The following is a 25,541-nucleotide window of genomic DNA, read 5'->3' on the forward strand; positions in this document are numbered from 1 at the left end:
TTTTGTATTTTTAGTAGAGACGGGGTCTCACCCTGTTGGTCAATCTGGTCTTGAACTCCTGACCTCAAATGATCCACCCACCTCAGCCTCAAAAAGTTCTGGGATTACAGGCGTGAACCACCACACCCAGCCCCTAGAAGTATTTCTATTTCAAATGGCTGATTTAGTTTGGCTTCCCAGTGTGAGGTAGAAAACTTCTGAAATTATTATAGTCTGTCTGGGCATGGTGGCTCACACTTTGGGAGGCTGAGGCAGGGAGTTTGAGTCCAGCCTGTGTAAACATAGTGAGGCCCTGTCTCTACAGAAAAAGAGTGTTACAGTTAAGGAGCCATGCAGGGTCATTTATTAAGGGTCAGTATTTTTCACAGTTGCCAAAACATTTGATTAACAGGGAAATTAGTTTCCTTCCTTGAAACTGAAAAACAGTATTTTACTAGGATGTTTACATATTGACATTCACAAATGTTCAACTGTTTTCAAACTTACAGATGCATTATGCAAGTCTTTGCAGTGAATGTGTTTATAGAAGTTAATACATTTAATTTCTTGATTTCAGACTTAAAAAGCCATTTTAGGTTCACAGCAAAATTGAGAGAAGTTACAGAGATTTCTCATATATTCCCTGTCCTTACATGTGTATAACCTCCTCTACTATCAATATCCTCACTAGAGTGGTACATTTGTTACAGTTGACGAGCCTACATTGACATCATTATCACCCGAAGTCTACAGTTCACATTAGGATTCACTCTTGGTGTTATACAGTCTATGGGTTTGGACAAATGTATAATGACATGTATCTACCATTATCATATCATATAGACTAGTTTCACTGCCCTAAAAATCCTCTGTGCTACACTTACTCATCCTTCTGGCAGCCACTGCTCTCTTGACCATCTCCATGGTTTTCCTGTTTCCTGAATTCCATATAGTTGGAATCATATGGTCTGTAGCCTTTTCAGATTGGCCTTCTTTTACTTAGCAATATTCATTTAAGTTTCCTCCATGTCTTCTCATGGCTCATTTCTTCTTGTTTTATTTTAACATAAAAATAGTTGGTTATAAACCAGAATTCTTCATAGTCCATATAAATAATGATATAAGGCTAGGCATTACAGGACTTCTTGTATACCAGGATCATTTTCTTTTTTTAAAGCCAGGATCATTTTCACCTAAGATAAATTATTAAGCAGTTTCTCTTTAATTGTGACTTATCCTTAAAAATAAAAACAAAACATCTATCAAGCTCAATACATTCAGTATAAGATATTTAGGTCATGTGGAGAAAATGACTCAGTGTAGCCAACATACAATTATCACTTGAGTGCATTTGTCATTCCCTCTGTCCCATGCAATGTCAGAATTCAGATTCCTGACCTTTAAAAATAAGGATTCTTCTGTGTTAAGATAATATTTCTCTATTTTAAAAATAATTTTTTTCTTTAAAAAAGCTATTGTGTGAGTTGCTGGTTTATCTAATTACTCATTTGGGAATTAAAATACATCGTTTTTGAGTCAGTTACCTAATAACATTTGTCATAAGGAGTCGGGAAGATACAGTTATGTGTTGTTTTAAAAAATAAAAACATTATATTGTTAGTCAAAAGCCACGCAGGTAATGGTGAATTTTCAGTGTATATTTGTCTTTAAATGTTACTGATTTGTATATTATCAACTGATAAAAATCCTATGCATGCTTAATGAAAGAAAAAACACTTCAAAAGTGATATTTAGGGCTTCACTTAAGCCTAATGTGCCATAATGAGTTCTTAATTCGTGAAATAGCTTTTTCTTACTTCAACTGCTACTTGAATTTTGACCTGTTTTCAGATCAGTAGGTCCTATGTTTGAATCAGTCTTCCACTTGTATGAAGAAATGGCTTGTTTCCTTTTAGAGGTATGCCTTGATTGCAGCCAAGACTGATGGTCACTACTATCCAATAACAAAATCTCACACTGAAGATACACAAAATTCATTCATTTCTTCAGTTCATGAGTGTGCAATGCCAAGAGTGAATCCTAATATAAACTATGAACTTTGAGTGACAATGATGTCAATGAAGGTTCATCAGTTGTTACAAATGTACCACTCTGGTGAGGATGTTGATAGTAGAAGAGGTTATGCACATGTGAGGATAGGGAATGTATGAGACATCTGTGTGCCTCTTCTGTATCTTCCTTTCAAAGACATTAAACCTGAAATCTTCCATAATGTCCAGATAAGGGACAAGTCTCATCTCAGTTACATCTGAAACAGAATGTGGTCACATTACAAGATGTACAAAGGTTCATATTTTCAATATTGAAAAAGATGATACCATTCTCTGAATTGTCCAGTTTGTGAACCCAAAAACTTATGGAGAGACAAAACCTGTAGCTCAGACTAATGTGAGCTAACACTTTGGATTTGTTCTCTTTGCAAGATAGCAAAGTTCCCTTAAGCCTAAAAATTTCTGAGTCCACGTGAATTAATTAGGAAAGCAATACCTATGTATTACAATTCAAATACCTTTCCTTAATACTTGATATTGTTAATAAAGTAGATAGTGGTGTTGCGGGAAGTCAGGGACCCCGAACGGAGGGAACGGCTGAAGCTGCGGCAGAAGAACATAAATTGTGAAGATTTCATGGACATTTATTAGTTACCCAAATTAATACTTTTATAATTTCATATGCCTATCTTTACTGTAATCTCTGAACATAAATTGTGAAGATTTCATGGACACTTATCACTTCCCCAGTGAATATCCTTGTGATTTCCTATGCCTGTCTTTACTTTAATCTCTTAATCCCGTCATCTTTTTTTTTTTTTTTTGAGAGGGAGTCTTGCTCTGTCGCCCAGGCTGGAGTGCAGTGGCCAGATCTCAGCTCACTGCAAGCTCCGCCTCCCGGGTTTACGCCATTCTCCTGCCTCAGCCTCCCTGTAGCTGGGACTACAGGCGCCGGCCACCGCGCCCAGCAAGTTTTTTGTATTTTTTTAGTAGAGACGGGGTTTCACCGAGTTAGCCAGAATGGTCTCGATCTCCTGACCTTGTGATCCACCAGTCTCGGCCTCCCAAAGTGCTGGGATTACAGGCTTGAGCCACCGCGCCCGGCCCAAATCTGGGCATCTTAAAAAAAGAACAGGATAACAGCGATGTTTGGGGAACAAGAGAGGTAACTTTGAACTGGTCGCCGGTGAACCGGAGGGAACAGAGCTATATTTCTCCTCTTTCATAAGCAAATAGGAGAAATATCGCTGAATTCTTTTTCTCAGCAAGGAACATCCCTGAGAAAGAGAATGCGCCCTGAAGGTAGGTCTATAGACGGCCCCTTTTAAGGCGTCCCGTCTTTTATGGTCCAAGCCGATGGGATGAAATAAGCCCCGGTCTCCTATAGTGCTCCCAGGCTTACTAGGATGGAAAAATTCCCACCTAATAAATTGTGGTCAGACAGGTTACCTGCTCTCAAACACTGTTTCCTGATAAGATGCTATCAATGACAATGCGTGCCCGAAACTTCATTAGCAATTTTAATTTCTCCTCATCCGGTGGTCCTGTTATCTCACCCTGCCTCCATTTGCTTTGTGATATTTTATTACCTTGTGAAACATGTGATCTCTGTGACCCACACCCTATTCGCGCACTCCCTCCCCTTTTGAAAATCGCTAATAAAAACTTGCTGGTTTTACGGCTTGGGGAACATCACGGATCCTGCCAACATGTGATGTCTCCCCCGAACACCCAGCTTTAAATTTCTCTCTCTTGTGCTCTTTCCCTTTATTTCTCAACCCAGCCGAGACACTTAGGAAATAGAAAAGAACCCACATTAAACATCGGGAGTGGGTTCTCCCGATAGTGGTGCAGTTAAAACTCATTCGCTTTTAGAAAAAAATTAAACTTGCTTTTAAAATATCCTCCCCACCCGTATTTCTCTTTTAAAAAACAAAACCTCATATATTTTACTGCTGCTCTTTCCAGCAGTAAATATTTTGCGTGTGTATTTTAAAGTTCTAGTGATTATGGGCTGTAGCTATAGAAATGTTTTAAGTTAAATTATTTATAAGTACACGTTCTGTTTTATCAATGAGGTAAATTTAATAACATTCTTTGTAGTACTAGAAATAATTCCTATGGACATTAATTTCTCACATTCATATTTTTAATCTTTCCAAGTTTTGAAAACCCAAATTACATCATATTTGTCCTCCTACTTGCACACATATTTTCCATTATAAAAATATACAATACTTTACTGAAATTATTACAATTATTACAATCATGTTGCTTAAAGATAGGGAAATATTCTGATACATGCATTACTAGGTGATTTCATTGTTGTGTGAAATCATAGAGCGTACTTACACAAACCTAGATATTATAACCTACTATACAACTAGGCTGTATAGTATAGCCTATTGCTTTTAGGCTACAAACCTGTACAGCATGTGACTGTACTGAACACTGCAGGCAATTGTAACACAATAGTATTGGTGTATCTAAATATAGAAAAAGTACAGCAAAAATATGGTATAAAAGGCCAGGTGTGGTGGCTCACAGCTGTAATCTCAGCACTTTGGGAGGCCGAGGCAGACGGATCATGAGGTCAGGAGATCAAGACCATCCTGGCTAACATGGTGAAACCCTGTCTCTACCAAAACTACAAAAAATTAGCCAGGCGTGGTGGCAGGCACCTGTAGTCTCAGCTACTCAGGAGGCTGAGGCAGGAGAATAGCATGAACCCAGGAGGTGGAGCTTGCAGTGAGCCAAGATCACACCACTACACTCCATCCAGCCTGGGCAACAGAGTGAGACTCCATCTCAAAAATAAATAAATAAATAAATAAATAAATAAATAAATAAATAAATACCTTAGCTTGTTGTAATTTTTAACTGCATAAACTATACATTTTTTACTTTTTCACTTTTGTATAACATTTAGCTTAAAATACAAACACATTGTAAGCCGTACAAAATTCTTTATAACATTGTAAGTTTTTTCTGTTTTGAAATTTACATTTTTTTTGGTTTTTAAACATTTTTGTTAAAAATGAAGAAACAAAAGACATATTAGCCTAGGCCTACAGAGGGTCAAGTTCAATAATATCACTGTCCTTTGTCTCCACATCTTGTCGCACTGGAAGGTCTTCAGGAACAGTAATACCCACGACAAGTAATACTTGTCGCACTGGAAGGTCTTCAGGAACAGTAATACCCCAATCATTGTCATCTCCCATGATTACAATGTCTTCCTCTGGAAGACCTTCTGAAGGACCTAACTGAGGCTGTTTTACAGCTTACTCTTTTTGTATAAGTGGAAGGAGTACAAAATAGGAACATATATAGTAGAAGTATATAGTAGAAGGAGTCTAAAATAGGGACAGAAAATAGTAAAGTAAATAAGCCAGTAACAATTTATTATTATCCAGTGTTAAGACATTACAACAGCAATGACATTACAAGGCCATAGGAATTTTTCAGCTTCATTATAATCTTATGGGACCGTGTACGGTAGATGCACCTGACAGTGATGACTTAACCATATCCTGAGAATGACCCTGTATGGCAGGCACACCTGAATGTGTGTTCAGAGTTCCGAGCAAAGGAATCAAGGAGTGGCCAACCTGGAGACTCATTCCTTATCTATGAGGAACATCTGAACCCCTGGCCCATCCCATGGAGCTCAGGTCATACAGAGGATTGAGGCCTTTGTTTTGGGTTAGATGGAGATTGCCAGGTGGAGGTTAGCGGGAGGGGACAGTGTGAAAATGCTGTGTAAACTGCATGCTTTTTGCAGGCTGGGCAGTTCTCCTGCCCAGCCCACTGCCACTGGACTCTCCTCTGTATGTAGCCCCCAATAAAACCCCATGTCTCATTTACTGGCTCTGGGTCTCTTAGGCCTCTTGAACCTGGTACCATCTCCACTGGAGTCTGTAGGGGTTCAGCACAACAGACCACCATCACATATGCAGTCCGTCATTGACTGGAGCATCCTTATGTGGTGCATAACTAATTTTGAAAAAATTCCATGGGAAGACTTTGAAAGCTGCTTCTCATGGCACCAGGGAATCACCGAAGAACTATGCATGATGTTTAAGAAAGAGAGTGACATGATCAGCTCTGGGCCTTGGAAAGAAAACTGGAGTGGAAGTCCCCTCATGAACCTGATGCAGGTGAAACTCCAAATTGGGGCTCAGCTTGGGAGGGTTCTTGGCTTCAGTTGAAAGAATTCAAGAGTGAGCCAACAGTGAAAGACAGCACATTTATGTGAGCAACAATGTGCAGTGAAATGGATGCTCCATGGACAGAGCAGGGGTATCCCACAGGGAGAGTGGCACTTGTGGACTGCTGGCTATCTGTATTATTGCCTATGTCTAATTATATGCTAAGTAAGGGGTGAATTATTCTTGAACTTTCTGGAAAAGTGGCAGCCGACTCTGGTGGGTGAAGTCACTCCAGGGCAGGGTGTAGTTGGCTGGCCTGAGCTTGAGCATCCCTCTCTGCCCCCTGCCTGGGGATCAGGAAGCTCTGCCTCATGCAGCCCATGTGTAAGTCCTAGGTATTTTATTTGTAGCTATTATAAATCAGATTTCTTTCTTGATTTCTTTTTCAGGCTGTTTACTGTTGGCATATAGAAATGTTACTGATTTTTGTATGTTGATGTATCCTAAAACTTTACTGAATTTGATTTTCAGTTCTAATAGTTTTTTGGTGGTGTCTTTAGGTTTTTTCCAAATAAAAGATCATATCATCTGCAAACAAGGATAATTTCACTTCTTCCTCTCCAACTTGAATGCCCTTTATTTCTTTCTCTTGTCTGATTACTCTAGTTAGGACTTATAGTACCTATTCTAGTACCTCTTCAATAGTACTTCTATTCAACTATTGTTGAATAACAGTGGTGGTAGTAGGCACCCTTGTTGTGTTTGTTCCAGATCTTAGAGGACAGGCTTTCTGTTTTTCCCCATTCAGTATGATACTAGCTGTGGGTCTGTCATATATGGCTTTTATTGTGTTAAGGTATTTTCCTTCTATACTCAGTTTTTAAAAGTGTTTTTATCATGAAGGAATGTTGAATTTTATCAAATGCTTTTTCAGCATCTATTGAAATGATTATATGACTTTTGTCTTTTATTTTGTTGGTATGATGTATCACATTGATTGATTTAAGTGCATGGAGCCATCCTTGCATTCCTAGGATAAATCCCACTTGATCATGATAAATGATCTATTTAATGTGTTGTTGAAGTCAGTTTGCTACTATTTTGTTGAGGATTTTTGCATCAATATTCATCAGTGATATTGGCTTGTAGTTAGTTTGCTTGCTTCTTGCTTTCTCTCCTTCCTTCCTTCCTTCCTTCCTTCCTTCCTTCCTTCCTTCCTTCCTTCCTTCCTTCCTTCCTTTTCTTCTTTTTTTATGTGTCTTTGTCTGGTTTTGGTATCAGGGTATTACTGGCCTCATAGAAAGAGTTTGGAAGTATTCCTTCCTACCTTATCTTTCGAAATAGTGTGAGTAAGATTGGTATTAGTTCCTCTTTAAATTTTTGGTAAAATTCAGCAGTGAAACCATGATGTCCTGGAATTTGTTTTGCTAGGAGACTTTTTATTACAGCTTTGATCTCATTACTTTTACCAATCTATTCATTTTCAGGTTTTTAATTTCTTTCAAGTTTAATCTTGGTAGATTGTATGTGACCAGAATTTACCCATTTCTTCTAGGTTTTCCAATTTATTGGTGTATATTTGCTCATAGTAGCCTCTAATAATCCTTTGAATTTTTGTAGTGCCAGTTGTAATATTTCCTTTTTCATATCTGATTTTATGTATTTGGTCTTCTCTTCTTTTTTTCATTTAATCTGGCTAAAGGTTTGTTGATTTTATTTATCTTTTCAAAAAACCAGCTTTTCATTCTGTTGTTTTTTTGTTTTCTTCCTTTCAAGTTCATTAATTTCTGCTCTGATCATAATTATTTCTTTTCTTCTACTAATTTTGGGTTTGGTTTACTCTTGCTTGTCTAATTCTTTAACTTACATGATTAGGTTGGCTATTTGAAGTTTTTCTACTTTTTGATGTAGGCTTAAAGGTATGCGCTTTCTTCTTAATACTGCTTTTACTATATTCCATAGGCTTTAGTATGTTGTGTTTTCATTATTTGTTTGTAGATAATTTTCACTTTCTTAATCTCTTCATTGACCCACTGGTCATTTAGAAGCATATTGTTTAATTTCCATGTGTTTGTATAGTTTCCAAAAATCTCCTTGTTATTGACTTATAGTTTTATTCCATTGTAGTCAGAGATGATACTTTGATATTATTTCAAGTTTTTGAATTTTTAAAGACTTGCTTTGTAGTATAACGTAAGGTCTACCCTTGAGAATTATCTATGTGCTGAGGAGAAGAATGTATATTCTGAAGCCATTGGATGAAATGTTCTGTAAGTATCAATTACATCCATTTGATCTATAGTGCAGATTAAGTCCAATGTTCATTGATTTTTTTTGTCTGGATGATCTGTTCAGTACTGAAAGTGAGATGTTGAAGTCTCTAGCTATTATTGTATTGGGGTCTGTCTCTCTCTTTACCTCTAATAATATTTGCTTTTTGTAGATCAGTGGTCCAGTGTTAGGTGCATATGTATGTACAGCAGTTATAGCCTCTTGCTGAATTTATCTATGTATAATTATATAATGACCTTCTTTGTCTCTTTTTATAGTTTTTATCTTGAAATATACATTTTTTGCATCAATATAGTCTGCTCTTTTTTGTTTCCATTTGCATGGAATATCTTTTTCCATCCCTTTATTTTCAGTCTATGTGTGTCTTTATAAGTGAAGTGTGTTTCATGCAGGCAACAGATCACTGGGTCTTGTTTTTTTTTTTTTTTTTAATCCATCAGCCCCTCTATGTTTTTGATTGGAGAGTTTAGTCCATTTACATTCAATGTTATTATTGATAAGTAAGGACTTACTCATGCCATTTTATTTGTTTTTGGGTTGTTTTGTGGTCTTTTCTTTCTTCTTTTCTTACTAATGTCTTCATTTTAACAAAGGTGGTTTTCTCTGGTGGTACATTTTAATTTTTTGCTTTTTATTTTTTGTGTATATGTTGTATGTTCTTTGTTTGAGGTTACCATGAGGCTTTCAAATAATATAATATCTCATTATTTTAAACTGATGTCAACACTGATTGCATAAACAGACAAGCAAAGAGAAAACTAATACAACTCTACAGTTTTAACATTGTTCCCTGCTTTTTAATATTTTGTTGTTTCTTTTTATATCTTATTGTACTGCCGGTCTTGAAAACTTGTTATAATTATTATTTTTGATCAGTTCGTATTTTAGTCTTTCTACTCAAGATATGAGCAGTTTACATGCCACAGTTATGGTGTTGTAATATTCTGTGTTTTTCTATGTATTCACTATTGCCAGTGAGTTTTGTACTTCCACATGACTCTTTATTGCTCATTAATGTTCTTTTCTTTCAGACTGATGAACTCCCTTTATATAGGACAGGTTTCATGTTGAAATTTCTCAGCTTTTTTTTTTGTCTGGGAAAGTATTTCTCCTTCATGTTTGAAGGATATTTTTGCTTGATATACTATTCTGGAATAAAAGGTTTTTTTTTTCCTTCAGCATTTTAAATACACTGTCTCCTGGCCTGTAATATTTTTACTGAGAAGTTTGCTGCCAGATATATTGGAAGTCCATTGTATGTTGTTTCTTTTCTTTTGCTGCATTTAGGATCCTTTCTTTATCCTTGATCTTTGGGAATTTGATTATTAAATTCATTGAGATAGTCTTATTTGTGTTAAATATGCTTGGCATTCCGTAACCTTCTTCTACTTGAATGTTGATATCTATCCTTCTCTAGGTTTGGGAAGTTCTTTTTTATTATCCCTTTGAATATACTTTGTATCCCTGTCTCCCTACCTCTTCTTTAAGGCCAGTAACTCTTGGATTTTCCCTTTTGAAGCTATTTTCAAGATTTTGTAGGCATGCTTCATTCTTTTTGCTTTCATCTCTTCTCTCTTTGTATTTTCAAATAGCCTGTCTTCAGGCTCACTAATTCTTTATTTTGCTTGATCAATTCTATTGTTAGGAGACTCTGATGCATTCTTCAGTATGTCAATTGCATTTTTCAACTACAGAATTTCTGCTTGATTCTTTTTAATTATTTCAATCTCTTTGCTAAATTTATCAATAAGATTCTGAATTCCTTCTCTGTGTTATTTTGACTTTCATTGTATTTCCTCACAACAGCTATTTTGGATTCTCTGTCTGAAAGTCACATATCTCTGTCTCTCCATGATTTGTCCCTTGTGCTTTACTTAGTTCATTTGCTGAGGTCACGTTTTCCTGGATGGTCTTGATACTTGTGGATGTTTGTTTGTGTCAAAGTATTGAAGAGTTAGGTATTGATTGTAGTCTTCACAGTCTGGTCTTGTTTGCGTCCATCATTCTTGGGAAGGCTTTCTAGATGTTTGAAGGCAAGTGCCTATTGTAATCTAAGTTTTTGGTCACTGCAACCATATCTGCATTAGGAGACACCCCAAGCCCATTAAGGCTATGGCTCTTGCTGACTCACAAAGGTACTGCCTTGGTGGTCTTGGACAAGATCCAGAAGAATGAAATGGATTACCAGGCAGAGACTCTTAGTCTCTTTCCTTACTTCCATCCAAACAAATGGAGTCTCTGTCTGCTGAGCTGTCTGGAGTTGGGATGAAGTGACACAAGCACCCCTGTGGCCACCAGCAATGGGACTGTGCTCCATCAGAACTAAAGTCAGCATAGTACTGGATCTCACCCAAGGCCCATAGTAGCCACTGCCTGGTTACTGCCCATGTTTGCTTAAGACCCTAGGGCTCTACAACCAGCAGGTGGTAAAGCCAGCCAGGATGGCATCCTTCTTTTCAGAGCAACAACTTCCCCCAAGTCCTCAGCAGGTTCAGAGATGCTGTCTGGGAGCCAGGGCCTAGAGTCAGAAATCTTAGGAATTTACTTGGTGTTCTATTCTACTGCAGCTGATCTGGCACCCAAGCCCCAAAACAAATATCTCTTCTTTTCATAAGCAGAGGAGTCTCTCTTTATGGCCACCACTGCCCTAGGCCCAAGGTAGTAAGGCAGGCTACTGCCAATGTTCATTCAAGGCCCAAGGGCTCCTCAATCATCTTGTGGTGAATGCTGCCAGGCCTGAGCCTCTCTCTACAGGGCAGCAGGCTCCCCTCTGACCCAGGGTAGGCACAGAAATGAGCCAAACCCTGGAACTGGGGACCCCAATATCCCACTTAATGCTCTACCCCGCTGTGGACAAGTTCGTACCTAAGCTGCAAGACAAAGTCCCCCTACTCTTCTTTCTCCTTTTCTCAAGCAGAAGGAGTCCATCCCCATAGCTGCCACAGCTGGGAATGTGCTGGGTCACATCTGAAGCCAGCTTGTCTCTGAGTCTCACCCAAGGCCCATGGCAAGTACTGCTCGGGTACCATGGGCTCTTTAGTCAATAGGTGAAGAATTCTTCTAGGACTAGGTCCTACCCTTCAAAGCAGCAGACTCCCTTGTGGTGCAGATTGTGTCTGGAAATGTCATCTTGGAGTTAGGGCCTGGATTGAGTACCTCAAGACTCTCCCTGGTACCCTATCCTATTGTGGCTGAGCTAGTATCCAAGATGCAAGACAAAGTCCTCTATACTCTTCCCTCTCCTTTCCTCAAACAAGGGGAAGGGGTCTCTCCCAGAGCTGTGAGCTGTGCTGCCTGGGGCTGGGGGAGGCATGGTGCAAGCTGATCACCCCAGCTGGTATCTCACTGGGTCACATGCCCCCCAGGTCCACTGGCTGCAAGCACAGCACAACACCAGGACTTGCCCAGGAATTGCAGTCCTTGTGGTTTAGACACCCTTTTAAGCTTATTTTGTGCCCAGAGCACTTTAGCCTGCAGTGTCCAGGCTTGCCAGAACTCAGGTTCCAACCACTGGGAGGGGTGATTCCCCTATGGCTGTGGCTGGTCTAATTGTTCCCTCCTTGGGCACTGGCTGAGCTCTGCCTGGTGTTGCTTCCTGCTGTGACAGAGAAGCACTGAGTTTCATTGCAAAATCCCATAATCACTGCACTTTCCCTCCCACCAAGTGCACAGATTTTTTTCTCCATACCATGTAGCCACTGCCAGGGGATAGGGGAGGGAGTGGTGTTGGTAATTCAAGTCTGTCTTTCCCATCCTCTTCAGTGCCTCTTTCAGTGATATGAAGTTAAGAACAGGTACTGTAATCACTCACCTGATTTTTGGTTTTTACTAAGGTGCTTTTTTGGTGTAGATAGTTGTTCAATTTGGTGCTCCTGTGGGGAGGATGATTGGTGGAGGCTTCTATTCTGCCATATTTCTCTGTTTCCTCCTCCTGGATCACTGTCCTTTAAAAACTAAAATCCATGCGGTGTTCTTTGTATGTATTTATCATAAGATTCATAATAAATGGAGATTTTTGTTGTTTCTTACATTTATTAATATAGTATAATGAACATGCATGTACATATATCTTTGGACACTATTATAGTTGTTTTCTAAAGCTAAGTGTTTAGAAGTAAAATTACCTGGTTAAATTCCATGTGCTTTTTATATTTTATATGTTTTGCAGTATCACCATGAATGAATCTGATACTAACTTAATCTCCCACTAATAATATTTAAGAGTAATTTTTTTTTCCATACAGGGGCCAGCAGAGGACTGAAGAAGTTCTAAAATATCTGGTAGGGACTTTTTGAATGGCAGTATTTTGACTAAAAAAAAAAAATGTTTTACCTTCAGCCTCCATCAACTCTGCCAATCAGGAGACAATGAAAAGGGCCAGAGGCATAAGCCTCCTTACAAGTTCCTCCTTCACCAGGGGCTGGGCAGCCTTAAGGACCCACAGCTTTTATAGGCTCTGTGTTTCATCAGTTGTCTGGACACCTCCAGGGAAATGTCAGTTCCATCCATATAAGGGGTAGATTTGTGTGAGAATAGAGCAGCTGTGTGACTGGTTTCTTATCAGCCGTCCCCACAGTAAGGGTTCTCTCTCCCCAACTCCTTTCTGGAAGGGTTACCCCCAGTGGAAGATCTTTGTGGGGATCTCTAGCAGCTGCCACCCAGGAGGCATTGAGAAATTTGCTGTGGAAATGACAGGAAGCTGGACCTTTGCACTGTTCCTGCAAATCATGAACTGGCATTTGAGGCCTTTGACATTTGAGGCCTCAGTGATATCTGAGGCCTTAGGAGCTCTGGCCTGGGAAAGGAAGCCTGTGGGAGGCCAAAGGATCAGTAGGGCAAGGTGGTGGCATGGCACCTGGGCAAACTCTGGGTCCAGCTGGGTCACTGTCCTGCAGAATGCCTATCAACTCCAATGGAGATGACACCAGGTTCAAGAGGCCAAAGAAGAGACTCAGAGCCAGAAAATGAGACATGGGATTTCATTAGGGGATACATACAGGGGACAGAGTTCAGCATGGGCTGGACAGAATAACTGCGAGGCCCAGTGGAGATGGGCTGGGAAGGAAAATCGCAGCTGCTGACAAAGAGCATGCAGTTTATATGGCATTTTCACTTAGCACCCTCCCCCTAACAGTCTCCACTTGGCAACCTTTACTTAACCCAAAACTCAGGGCCTTGGTCTCCTGGTTGGCCTGCAGTTCCATGGGATGGGATGGGGGCTCAGATGTTCCTGACAGACAAGAAATGAATCTCAGGGCTGACCACTCCTGGATTCACCACCTCTGAACACACATTCGGTTCCATCTGCCACACAGAGTCATTCTCAGAGTATGCTTAAATTATTGATGTCAGGTGTGTTTACCTTACAGTCACTCAGATGCCCTGCCAGAGAGCTGAGGGGTGGAGAGAGGGGCAGAGCATTGTGAGGAAAAGGGAGAGCAGATCCAGGTTCCCCTGCAAGGATTTCTAACAGGTTTTGTCTGGAGAGGCTGGAGCAGTTAGCTTAGTCCCTTGGGCACTGTGTTTTGCGGCCAAGAGAAGGAAATCCTGGTGTTCATGATGAGACTAGGAAGGGCAAATGTGTGTGTACTAGGGAGGGTGGGGGCTGTCCCCTTTTCATTTTCATTCATTTATTCATTTATTTAGCAAATATTATGTAATGTTCTAGGTCCTGAGCAATACAGAATTGAACATGACACAGTCCTGCCCTCATGAACTTGTATTGTAAGTGGAGAATTAAACAAAAATAAATGAAGACTTCAAATAGTGAGAGGAGCTCTGACTGCAATAAAACAGAGTGACCTGTTTTATTAATAGGCAGTGGCTGCCTTGGGGTGGGGAGGAAATATGAGGGTGGGAGGGAAGGTGTCTTGAGAGATGAAATCTGAGCAAAGACAGTAAGATAAGAAGGAAGCATTCATGTGTGATCTGAGCTTGGGGGTTGCATTTTAGGCAAAAGAGAGGGCAGGTGCAAAGGCCCTGAGGCAGGGACTGGATGGGCATACCTACAATAGTAGGGATGAAAGAACAACCTGGCTGGATGTGAGTGGGAGTAGCGAGCTGGGAGGGGAGGATGGAGAGGAGCATGTGAAGGTCAGATGGGGAAAGGATCTGTAGGGCAAATGAGGAGTCTGAATTTCACTCTAAGTTCAGGTGGAATATTTTGAGTGGACAATGCCAGGACTGGTAACTTTTTGAAGAAACTCTGTGCAGCTCTGTGGAGGTCTGACGCTGATGTAGGCTGCGTCTCCTGGGGTGAAACCCTCTGGCTACTGCCAACTCCTCTGTATTGTTCTGACGGTGCTACAGCCCAGGACGCCTTCCTGGGGAGAACACAGGCCTATGCTGTGACCCAGGGGATCCATTCCTAATTGGGCCCACACCTGATGCTGCAGGGAAAAGGCAGCACCTGAGATGCTGGGATGTGTTGCTCAGGAGGAGCTTGGACACTCCCCAAGGCCCCTGCCCAGCTCTGCTCCATTCCTGTCTGCCTGGGCTGGCTGTGGATGAGGTGGGACTGGGTGTCCTGGGGTGAGTGAGCAGGGTGCAGGCATTTGAGAGGGGAACCTTCTGATTACTAAGCGCTGCTCACTTGCAGCTGTGTCCATGAATACCCACCCCTGCCCTGGGCTCTCCCTCTGAACCTCTCCCCCTCCCGTGGCCAGGATCTCAAACATCCCTGATCCATTCCCACTGAGTGCGAGGGGTTCGTGGCCACACTCTGTCGGGCGGTGGGGTGCCTGGTAAATGATCCAGGCTTCTGGGTCCAGTGAGGAGGGAGGCCACCTTTAGGCCCTTGGCAACTTTCTGTGGATCATGGAGTGCTGTAGGGTCACCTGGCCTCATCTCACTGCCTCTTCCCTGTCACCTGTGCTAGTCCCCACTTCACATCAAGGACACAGAGGCTCAGATGGGTCAAGGGACTTCCCCTGGTGAAGGTCGAATTGGGATGGGAACCAAGCCCATGTGTGGTCTTCTGCCCTCCTGCTCATGGGGGCATCCTGAAGACCCTTTGTCCCACCCGCCTCCCTCACGGTCCCTGGAATACCTGCACCAGGCATAGTTGCCCATGTAGGGAGGCCCCAGTACATGCCTTCTGGGTCCAGGCACTGGGCTGCCCATTGGGTGGGGTAAGAGGGGACTCATGGGTGCTCTGTCGGCTCAGAGCTTGCTGGTGACAAGAGTAAATCAGTGTCAAAGGATGGAAACAGTGCCCAGAAACTTGAGGGTGAGAGATCACTTCCAGGACAAGGGTCTCAGGGCAGCCTCCAGGGAGTTGCTCAGCTCCAAGGGCGGCTCCTCCAGAGCTGCTGGGCCTGCCCGCCTCTGGCCTGTTTCCCCAGCACTAAGGTCCTGAAGATTCCCAAGACTCCCACACACTCTGCCCAGATCCCTGGAGTTCAGCCAGCAGGCAGCCCCCCAGATGCTTAGTTCCACCCTTTTTCACCCCATCACCTGGAAGTCACAGCTGTTTCTTTCATTTGCTATTCCTGTTTTCCTGTTTACTCCTGTAGTAGGTAACCAACTGTTACTAGTTAATAATTCTTATTTTTTATCTTTTATTTTTTTGGAGACAGAGTCTTACTCTGTTACTCAGACTGGAGTGCAGTGGTGTGACCACGGCTCACTGAAGCCTCCACCCCAGGGCTCAGATTATCGACCTCAATGCCCACGGAGCTGGGACTACAGGTGTGGGACACCACACCAAGCTAATTTTTTTATTTTTATTTTTGGTAGAGACAGGGCCTCACTATGTTACCCAGGCTAGAATAATTCTTTATATTTTCTACATGTGATGTTCACAAGCAAGGGTTTAGTTCATGAGAGGAGTGTACATGGTGGTTATGCCTTTCTCGTGCTTGAAAGCAGTTCCAGGAGGCTCAAGGGAAGGATCCGGAACAGAAGGCAGCTGGGAGCAGAAGAAGTGAAGGGAGGCTTCCTGCTACGTGTTGCTGTCCTTGACATAAGGAAAGAAACTGAAGCAAAATTAACATAGAGAGGTTATTTGGTCCAAGGTTGAGGACCGCGGCCGGGACGCACAAGAGTGCTTTGGGAAGTGCTCTGCTTGGCCTGTTACTAGCAGGTTCTTAAAGGCAAAGGGGGCCAGGCACGGTGGTTCACACCTGTAATCCCAGTACTTTGGGAGGCTGAGGTGGGTGGATCATTTGAGGTGAGGAGTCTGAGACAGGCTGGCCAACATAGTGAAACCCTGTCTCTAGTGAAAATACAGAAAATAGCCAGGCATGGTGGTGCATGCCTTTAACCCCAGCTACTCAGGAGGCTGAGGCAGGAGAATAGCTTGAACCCAGGAGGTGGAGGTTGCAGTGAACCAAGGTCATGCCACTGCACTCCAGCCTGGGGGACAGAGCAAGACTCCGTCTCAAGAAAAAAAAAAAAAAAAAAAAAAAAAAAAAAAAGAAAAAGAAAAGAAAAAGAAAAAAGAAAAAAAAAGGCAAAAGTGATCAGGAATGGCTAATACAGGGTTGTTTAACAGGAATTCTCACTGGTTTACAGAGATGACATTGGTTAGTGATTGGTTCTAAAGGGTTGGATTATGGGTGTGAGTTTTGGTGTCCAGTGTATGGCTTTTTATGGCTTCCTGGCATCAGTCCAGAGCCCATATAGCAAGTGGCTTCATGATGCAATTATTATTTAGCTCAAGGGGGCAGTGAGACATGACTGCCGTTTCATTTCAATTCCTCTCTGGGCCTGATAATTAAAGGGGGCTCATATTTCTCATCATGTTTACCTGTTATCCTCAAAAAAAGTTTCTTTGCTTTCTCAATGTGGTCCAGAAAGTCTGGGCTTTGGTGGGAGTCCCTATTATAGTTGAAGATGCTGATGGCTGGATCAACGCACATCAGTGTTACCGTGATCCACAAAGGAGGCACCTGCTCTGACGATCTGGGGGTGGCAGCAGGAGGAATCTGGTTTTCAAATGTGCCCTTTTGAGGCCACTGAGCTCAGGCCTTCTTTTACACAGATCAGACGACTTTAATGCAAGGGAGGCCCTGCCTGGCTCCTCTCACTGTCTTGGATGAATGTACCATTATCTGTGGTGGAGGAGCGGGGTGCCAGTGATCAAAGCTCTCAGGAGAGCCAAAAGAGCTACTCCAGCTGGGGGAGATCAGTTGGGACTGACATTGGAAATGTCCTAATATCAATGTGCATTTTCCTTGTAAGGTGGGAGATGTGCTGGACACTTTCATTTTCTAACTTTCTTTTACTGCAATGTAATATTACCAGCTAGTGACCCCAAATCCCAAAGTGGGTAATATACATATTTAAATAAGCGATGTTTATAACTAACAAACATACTGGAGGCAGAGGATTATTTCCAATATTGCACATTTATGCAAAAGTACAGAAAATAACACTGTACATTATATAATAGCATGTAAACACTCTAGAACTTGAATAATAAAATGTTCTACTAAGAAAGAAATATTGCTCATGAAGATTTTTGTGCCCACCTTTCCCAAGTCAGAGGCCCTCATTTATGTCACAACAGCAAGGTGGCAGGGCATCAAAACTGCCATACATTCTACATCCTTCACAGCACTGGAGAGACGGACATGACTCCATGGTGGTGGCTTTGGCTTGGCTGTTCTTGGCCCAACACACCTTGTCTGGGTTGTGATGTTTTACAGCCACAGCATCAGGGTCCTTTGCAGCTCTTAAGAAAAGACACACACAAATCACAGGCTTAGAATTTTTCTTCTCAGTCCTTTTGTTAGAACTGTTGGGGGTATCTGGGAAGTTTAGTGCTGAAGCCAATCAAACATGAACACCAACCCTACATTAAGGCTCTCTCCCCTGTATCAAATTCCTCTTGAATCCCTTCCTCTCCTACGATTGCTATAAATGTAAACTCAGGTTACAAAAGTAAGGGTAAGTGAATTGCAAGCAAGGTCACCCAGCTGGTCACTGCAGGCCCCCAAGATGCAGGAACGATGGGAAGGTGCTGCATTCAGCTGTGCCCCAGGCTCCGGGATGTGTCACTGTGAACTCCTTAGAATGGACTGTGTCTGACAACTAACCTCTCTGGTACTTGAAGGGTCTTCTCCCCAAACTGTAATTGTCTTTTGTTCAACCTATGTTCTCTTTTCTCAGGATATTCACATATGTCAGCTGTCCCAGAGTCCTAAATGTTCACCTCTTTGTCCTCAAAGCCACCAGAAATGAAGGAACACTCTGAGAGCTCCCAACTCAGGCAAGAGGAGATCAATCCAGCCCGTCCTCCGCATGAGCACAAGGCAGAGGCTCACTCATGCAGCCTCCCCTGCAGTCTTCAGCCCACAGTGTCCAGGGAGGCACTGGCCAAGGTGCTGAACAGAGGGAGGCACTGGCCACGGTGCTGAACAAAGGGAAGTTTGGCCAAGGTGCTGAATTAAACACCTGATGGTAAACTCATTGAGGTCCAGTGACAGCTAAGCACCACTGACTCTCACAGCCTTAAACTGAGAACATTCTACAAACCCCAGGCAGAAGGGAAAAATATTTTACACTCAGCTGCCATTTCTGCCTTTTCAAAACTGCTTGTTCTTCTTGACCTCACTCACTCAGGGATATGGCCACAGCAGCAAGGAATGACCTTGCTCAAATAGGGAGTCCAGGTATCCCATTTGAGGAGGTGTGATTCACTTTTCCTCACATGACTCACTTTAGTGCCTTGGCTACTTTGACGTAAAGACAGAGCACAACAATTAGGAGCACCATCGCGGTAACCAGTAAGCTGCTTCCAATGCCGATCATGATCTTCGTCCTGAGATCAAACATCTTTGCCACGCCTAGGGAGAAAGTGCAGGGAAGCAGAACATGGCCTCCCTCCCCACAAAGCCACTAAGCAACCTTCCGTTAGTAGAGGAAGAGTGAACCCCAAACACAGATCTTTATGCATGTAAACTGCAAGCAAATCTTTCCAGAGACACCTAGGATCCTAAGCTGGCCCAGGGGTAGACAAAAGGGTTTATTTATGGATAAAAATGGACTTAAATGCAAACTCCAGAGGGAAGGAAACCATAATGACAGACAGTGGGAAGAATCTTTCCCTCTCACAGGCATGATATGCAGCTGGAAATGACCACAGGCCTGCCCTGGAGCTGATGGCTACACTCCCCACCACCTGGGCCCTGAAATATGTTCACTCCGAGGGTCAGAAGTCACCCCTCACTGTACATTAGGTTTAAAATTATTTTATGAAGCTTAGACAATTAGTTCAAAAAGTATTGTCCAACAACAGTGAGAATATGAAAATCTATTTTGTAAATGATAAGTATTTTGGGAAAAACAGTTTTCAATTTTCCCACCGACAACTGGGGTATCTCAGGGTTTAAGGACATTCCTGACACTTCAGGGTTTAAGGAGATTCCTGACACTTCCAGCCAAACCCCTGCCAGGGCTCAGAGATGGGAGGTGGTCTGCAGAGACCAGGAGCCAGCTTATCCAGGAGCCCCTGTCCTTCATTCTGTCTTCCTAGTAGACCATAGGCCTACCTCTGCCTATTTAGTAAATACTCAGTTCTCCCAGGAAACGCAGTTTGTTTGGAATAAGTAATTTGCTTAATCTAGCACTCTGGAATTGGGGAACAGTGAGCCAGGAGAGAAGAATAACCAATCTGAGAGCTAAGCATACTTACTAGAGCTCAACTATCCAGAGCTAGATAAAGGCCAATTGTAACAATAAAATTAAGGAAAACAAAACAAAACAAAACAAAACTTAAGGGCATGGGATATTTGGAACTTCTCAAACCTGTAATCTGAGAAAGAGGGATCTAATTATCCCTGCTAGGAGTAATTAAGATCCAAGGTTGAACAGCTCAGCTCACTTTTGGAAGCTCAGGTTCAGCCGGAGCTGGTAGAATGGGCCTACTCCAACCTTCATGCCACAGGCTGTGTGACATCAGCTCTCTGGACACCAGCTCTCTTTCATGGAGTTCTGAATTCTATTCCATAGGTATAGTTTTGCTCTTGTGAAATATAAATACTATTTTGAATCACTTAATTCTAAGTCTTTTAACTTTTCAGGTCTTATTTCCCTTCCATTAATTTTTGGAGTTTGACTGCTAATCAAAAGCAAGTTTGAGATCTCAATTTAGTAAATAAAAGAAAAAGAAATATGGGAAGGGTAAAATAATCTTACATTTAAAAGTTCAGTGATAGAAGACTGGTTAGACTTTAGATTTTCGTTGCACAGTGAAATAATATAGAGTCATTTACTAGGATTCAAGCACACTTCCATTGACATGGAACAATTTTAATGCTTTATAGTTAAAAGAAGTACAAAAATGAAAGTCGAACAGGGCATCTGTTCTAGTCAGGTTTGTATGATTTTAAGGTACTCATATCCAGCCAGCATAGTAAAATTAAATGAAGAGATACCAGGTTCAAGGAAGACTGTGTGGACATGTTTCTCCCTGCTAAGCATAATTATTATCCCTGGAAATAACACGAATCAAACAAAGGAGAACTCTGAAATTGGAAAGAAGAAAGCAAACTACTAGGGACCCCAGGCCTGGGTAAGCTCCACAGCAGTACAACAGGGGAGATGGGCATATCTGGTGTTTTCCAATGCTCATGCTAGCTTATTCCACTCCCGGATTTAATGTGAGTCCTGCCGACAACCCCAGGCTTTCCCAGCAGCAGTAGCAAGTTGGGTGGATTGTGAACCCCACTGGCAATAGGTCTGCAGGGGCAGTGCTCATCTTCCTTGCTAGTCCTGAGACTCCCCTCCTCAGACCCTGAAGGGGGATCTGACCACATTCAGTGACCTAGCCCAGAAAGCACTCTGTTCCCATGTGCTAGAGACCCCCCTGGACTCCAGCTTGGGGGCCCTCCTTCTGTCCCTCAGGCAGCACTTTTGGGGACCTAGAAGCCCCAGTAGCACCAGATAAATGAAGTAGACCAAAATAGCACCACGAAACCTCTGAAAATTAAATTGTCAATGGCATCTAATCCCACAAAAGTAAGCCAGGACCTGCATGCTAAACCTAGGCAGTGACTACGTAATAAAATAAAATATTTAAATAGGACCTAGAGTCTCCTAGCATAACAGTCAAAATGTCCACGATTCAATGAAAAATCACCCATAATACCAATAACCAGAAAAGTCACGCCCGAATGAGAAGAGACAATGAACTGATGCCCTGAACATGGAATAAGTTTGGTGTGTTCAAGGAACAAGAAAAAGGCCATTTGACTGGAGATGCACGAAAGGGGAGATGGCAGGAGAGGACTTGGAAAAAACTGCCCAAGGATACAAACATGCAGGGCTTAGAGCTCTAGTATAAGCTTAGATTTTTTTTTTTTTTTTTTTTCCTGCCTGTTACAGAACACCCTTGGAAGATGTTTATTGGGATTTTAGGAAGAAACTCATGCAATCTGGCTGGGGAGCCTGTGCTTTTAAACATAGACCAGTGGTTACAGAAGAGAAAACTGAGGTCAAGTAAGGTCAAATAACTTCTCCAAAGTTACATAGCAAGTAACTGACTAAGGTGGAAGGAGAATTCACATTTCTTTTCCTAGTGTTTTTTCCTGGAACCCATCTTGAGCATGTATCTTCTGAGGGGATTTGAAGAGGTTATGTCAGAATAGGCAGAAAACTAAAATCCTAGGCTTCCTTGCTCAATTCAGGCATGGGACTGTCTTTCAGTATGAGGAAGTAGGGACATGGGAAAAGGAAGGGACAACTGGGAAGATGCTAGCATTTGCTTTACCTTGAGAGACTGCTACGGCAGAAGAGTTGCTTCACCTTTCCATTGATTTCAAATGTGAAAGAGAATCAATTCTAAATAAGAAGGTTCTACATGGGCATGGGGAACAGGATAGATGGAAATAAGGAGAAGGAAAGGGGTCCTGGATTTCAAGTCCATCCTCACCATCTACTGATACCAAGACTAATAAAGCAGTTCACCTCCCCGAGCCTACTGCTTCTTTTCTAAAGTGAAGAGATAATGAATGGTGTGAGGCTTGACAATGATGGCAGTGGCAGCTGTTAGAGTCTCAGAGGTTTCTACAAGGACAGATGTGTCACAGTTTGGAAAACTGTGATGCCAATGTGGGTAATTAACTCTTCTGCTGTGGCTCTTCTCCAGTCACAGGTGTGTTCTGCCCACAGGCTGGATCCAGGCAGAAGGTGTGAAAGTGAGGACAAGATTTTGAGGGAATCTTTACCAATGGGTCTCTGCTAGAAAAAGTCTGCAGTCAAATGACTGTTCAATTGGAATCATCACTTGGTTTCATCATGTTTCAAGATTTCTGACTCCTCAACAAATCAAAGAGCTTTCCGACTTCTCTTCTAGATCCCACAGTTCTCATTTAAACAGCAACTTTCAGGAGCATCTCCTGCACACACAGGTTGCACAGTCACCTACTCGGATTTTTTGGAATCTTGAGTCTGTTTCTTCTGAGACTTATCCATTTATTGAAGCAGGGTTTCTCTAACTTATGTGTGCATAGAATCATCTAGAGAGTTTGTTAAATCACAGATTCGGGGCCTAACCATAGAGATCTGATTCATTGGTTTGGTGGGGGGAGTCCACGAACTTGCCTTTCTAAGCATCTCCCCAGGGGAGGCAAAGGCACAGGTTGAGTGTGTTAGAGTGCCTGTACTGGTCAGGGTTCTCTAAAGGGACAGAACTAATAGGATAGATGAATACATAAAGGGGAGTTCATTAGGAGAATTGACTCACACAATCACAATGTGAAGTCCCATAATAGGCGGTCTGCTAGGTGAGGAGCCAGAAAGCCAGTCTGAGTCCCAAAACCTCAAATGTAGGGAAGCCAGTAGTGCAGACTTCAGACTTCAGTCTGTATCGAAGGTCCAAGAGTCCAAAAGCTGAAGAACCTGGAGTCTGACGTTGAAGGACAGAAAGCATCCCACATGGGAAAAAGATGTAGCCTGGAAGACTCAGCCAGTCTAGTCCTTCCAAGTTCCTCTGCCTGCTTTTATTCTGGACACTAGGGCAGCTGATTACATGGTGCACATTCAGATTGAGGGTGGGTCTGCTTTTCCCAGTCCACTGACTCAAATATTAATCTCTTTTGGCAACACCCTCAAAGACACGTCCAGGAACAATATTTTGCGTACTTTAATCCAATAAAGTTGACACTCAATATTAACCATCACAGAGCCCAAAACAGGGACTCCATGTTCAGTCTGTTTAATAACAGCCCTGGAATCTCCTGCAATGGCTCTTCAGGGACCACATCTCATTCTGCTCTGATTCCTTAGATCTGCGTTAGGGCTGTGGAACCTTCATGTTTAACAAGTCCCCCGGGCGATTCTGACAAAGCAGACTGTTTGCGGAGTATGTGCTGGGAATCTCTGGCCTCATCTCTGAAATTTAAGGCTGTCAGGCAGTTGGTCACAGGCTACATGTACAGGGTTCTGCATTCACAGTGCCTACATTCCATTATGACCAATGACTTCCGCAAGTGGGTTCATGAGGAGAGCTCCAATCTGTTTTTTTTCCTTTAACATTTATTATTTTATAATTTCTCAAAAGTCTTCCATCACATAGTTTATCTTTTTATTAACAAAGTTTTTTTTTTTTTTTTTTCAATAGGTTTTTGGGGAACAGGTGGTGTTTCGTTGGTTGGGTAAGTTCTTTAGTGGTGATTTCTGAAATTTTGGTGCAGTCATCACCCAAGCAGTGTACACTGTACTCAGTGTGTAGTCTTTTATCCCTCACCCCCCTCCCACCCTTCTCCCTGAGTCCCCAAACTCCACTGTATCATTCTTATGCCTTGGTGCCCTCATGGCTTAGCTCCTGCTTATAATTGAGGATATAAGATGTTTGGTTTTCCATTCCTGGGTTACTTCACTAAGAATTATGGTCTCCAACTCCATCCAGGTTGCTGCCAATGCCATCATTTCGTTCCTTTTTATGGGTGAGTAGTATGAATAAACCACATTTTCTTTATCCACTCGTTGACTGAAGGGCATTTGGGCTGGTTCTATATTTTTGCAATTGTGAATTGCGTACCGTAAACACGCATGTGCAAGTGTCTTTTTCATATAATGACTTCTTTTCCTCTGGGTAGATACTCAGTAGTAGAATTGCTGGATCAAATGGTGGATCTGCTTTCCATTATTTAAGGAATCTCTATACTGTTTTCCAGCCCACCAGTAGGGTAGAAGTATTCCCCTTTTCACCACATCCATGCCAACATCGATTATTTTTCAATTTTTCATTATGGTCTTTCTTGTAGGAGTAAAGTGTTACCACACTGTGATTTTGATTTGCATTTCCCTGATAAGTAGTGATTTTGAGCATTTTTTCATGTTTGTTGGCCATTTGTATATCTTTTTTTGAGAATTGTCTATTCATGTCCTTAGCTCACTTTTTGATGGGATTATGTTTTTTTTTTTTTTTTTTTTTTTCTCTTTTGTTTCAGTTCCTTGTAGATTCTGGGTATTAGTGCTTTCATGGATGCATAGTTTGCAAATACTTTTTCCCACTCTGTGGGTTGCGTGTTTACTCTCCTGATAAATTTCTTTTGCTGTGCAGCACCTTTTTAGTTTAATTAAGTCCCATCTATTTATTTTTGTTTTTGTTACATTTGCTTTTGCATTCTTGGTGTTGAAGTCTTTGCCTAAGCTAATGTCTAGAAGGGTTTTTCCGATATTATCTTCTAGAATTTTTATGGTTTTAAATCTTAGACTTAAGTTTTTGATCCATCTTGAGTTGATCAGTTGATTTGTGTATAGAGAGATGATAATTCAGTTTCATTCTTCTACATGTGGCTTGCCAATGATCCCAGCATCATTTGTTGAATAGGGTGTCCTTACAAGAGCCTCAAATTATAGTCTCAACAGCTGGGACAGATCTTATCAGTCATACTTTAAGATGAGTTCTACGGCAGCAGCATGCAAACTCAATCTCTGCCCTGTATCAGGTAGACTGAAAATCCAGTGGTGAAAGCCTCAGTATGCCACTTATGGGGAAGAGGAAGATGGACTCACACTCAAGGGGGAGGCAATGCAGAACTTAAAATCATACACTGTATCTTGATTTAATGTATTGATCACCCACACATCCTTTTCAGCTATTTCAAACTGCAGTGGTTACCTTGACACTTTTGAAGATGCATTTGTCAGCCCTAA

General features: G+C 41.9%; 1 protein-coding gene across 1 annotated transcript; it reads right to left on the reverse strand.

The window, feature by feature from the left end:
- Nucleotides 1–17,766: 17,766 nt before the first annotated feature.
- Nucleotides 17,767–23,848, reverse strand: FAM24A (family with sequence similarity 24 member A). The gene is made up of 3 exons (XM_023224281.1): nucleotides 23,842–23,848; nucleotides 19,099–19,225; nucleotides 17,767–18,111 (listed from the first exon to the last, which is right to left on the reverse strand). Exons 1-3 carry the CDS (start codon nucleotides 23,846–23,848, stop codon nucleotides 17,919–17,921), a joined length of 327 nt encoding a protein of 108 aa, XP_023080049.1. The 3' UTR covers nucleotides 17,767–17,918.
- Between the last annotated feature and the right edge of the window lie 1,693 nt (nucleotides 23,849–25,541).

This window comes from Piliocolobus tephrosceles, chromosome 9, assembly GCF_002776525.5.
Source record: "Piliocolobus tephrosceles isolate RC106 chromosome 9, ASM277652v3, whole genome shotgun sequence".
Classification (NCBI taxonomy): Eukaryota; Metazoa; Chordata; class Mammalia; order Primates; family Cercopithecidae; genus Piliocolobus; species Piliocolobus tephrosceles.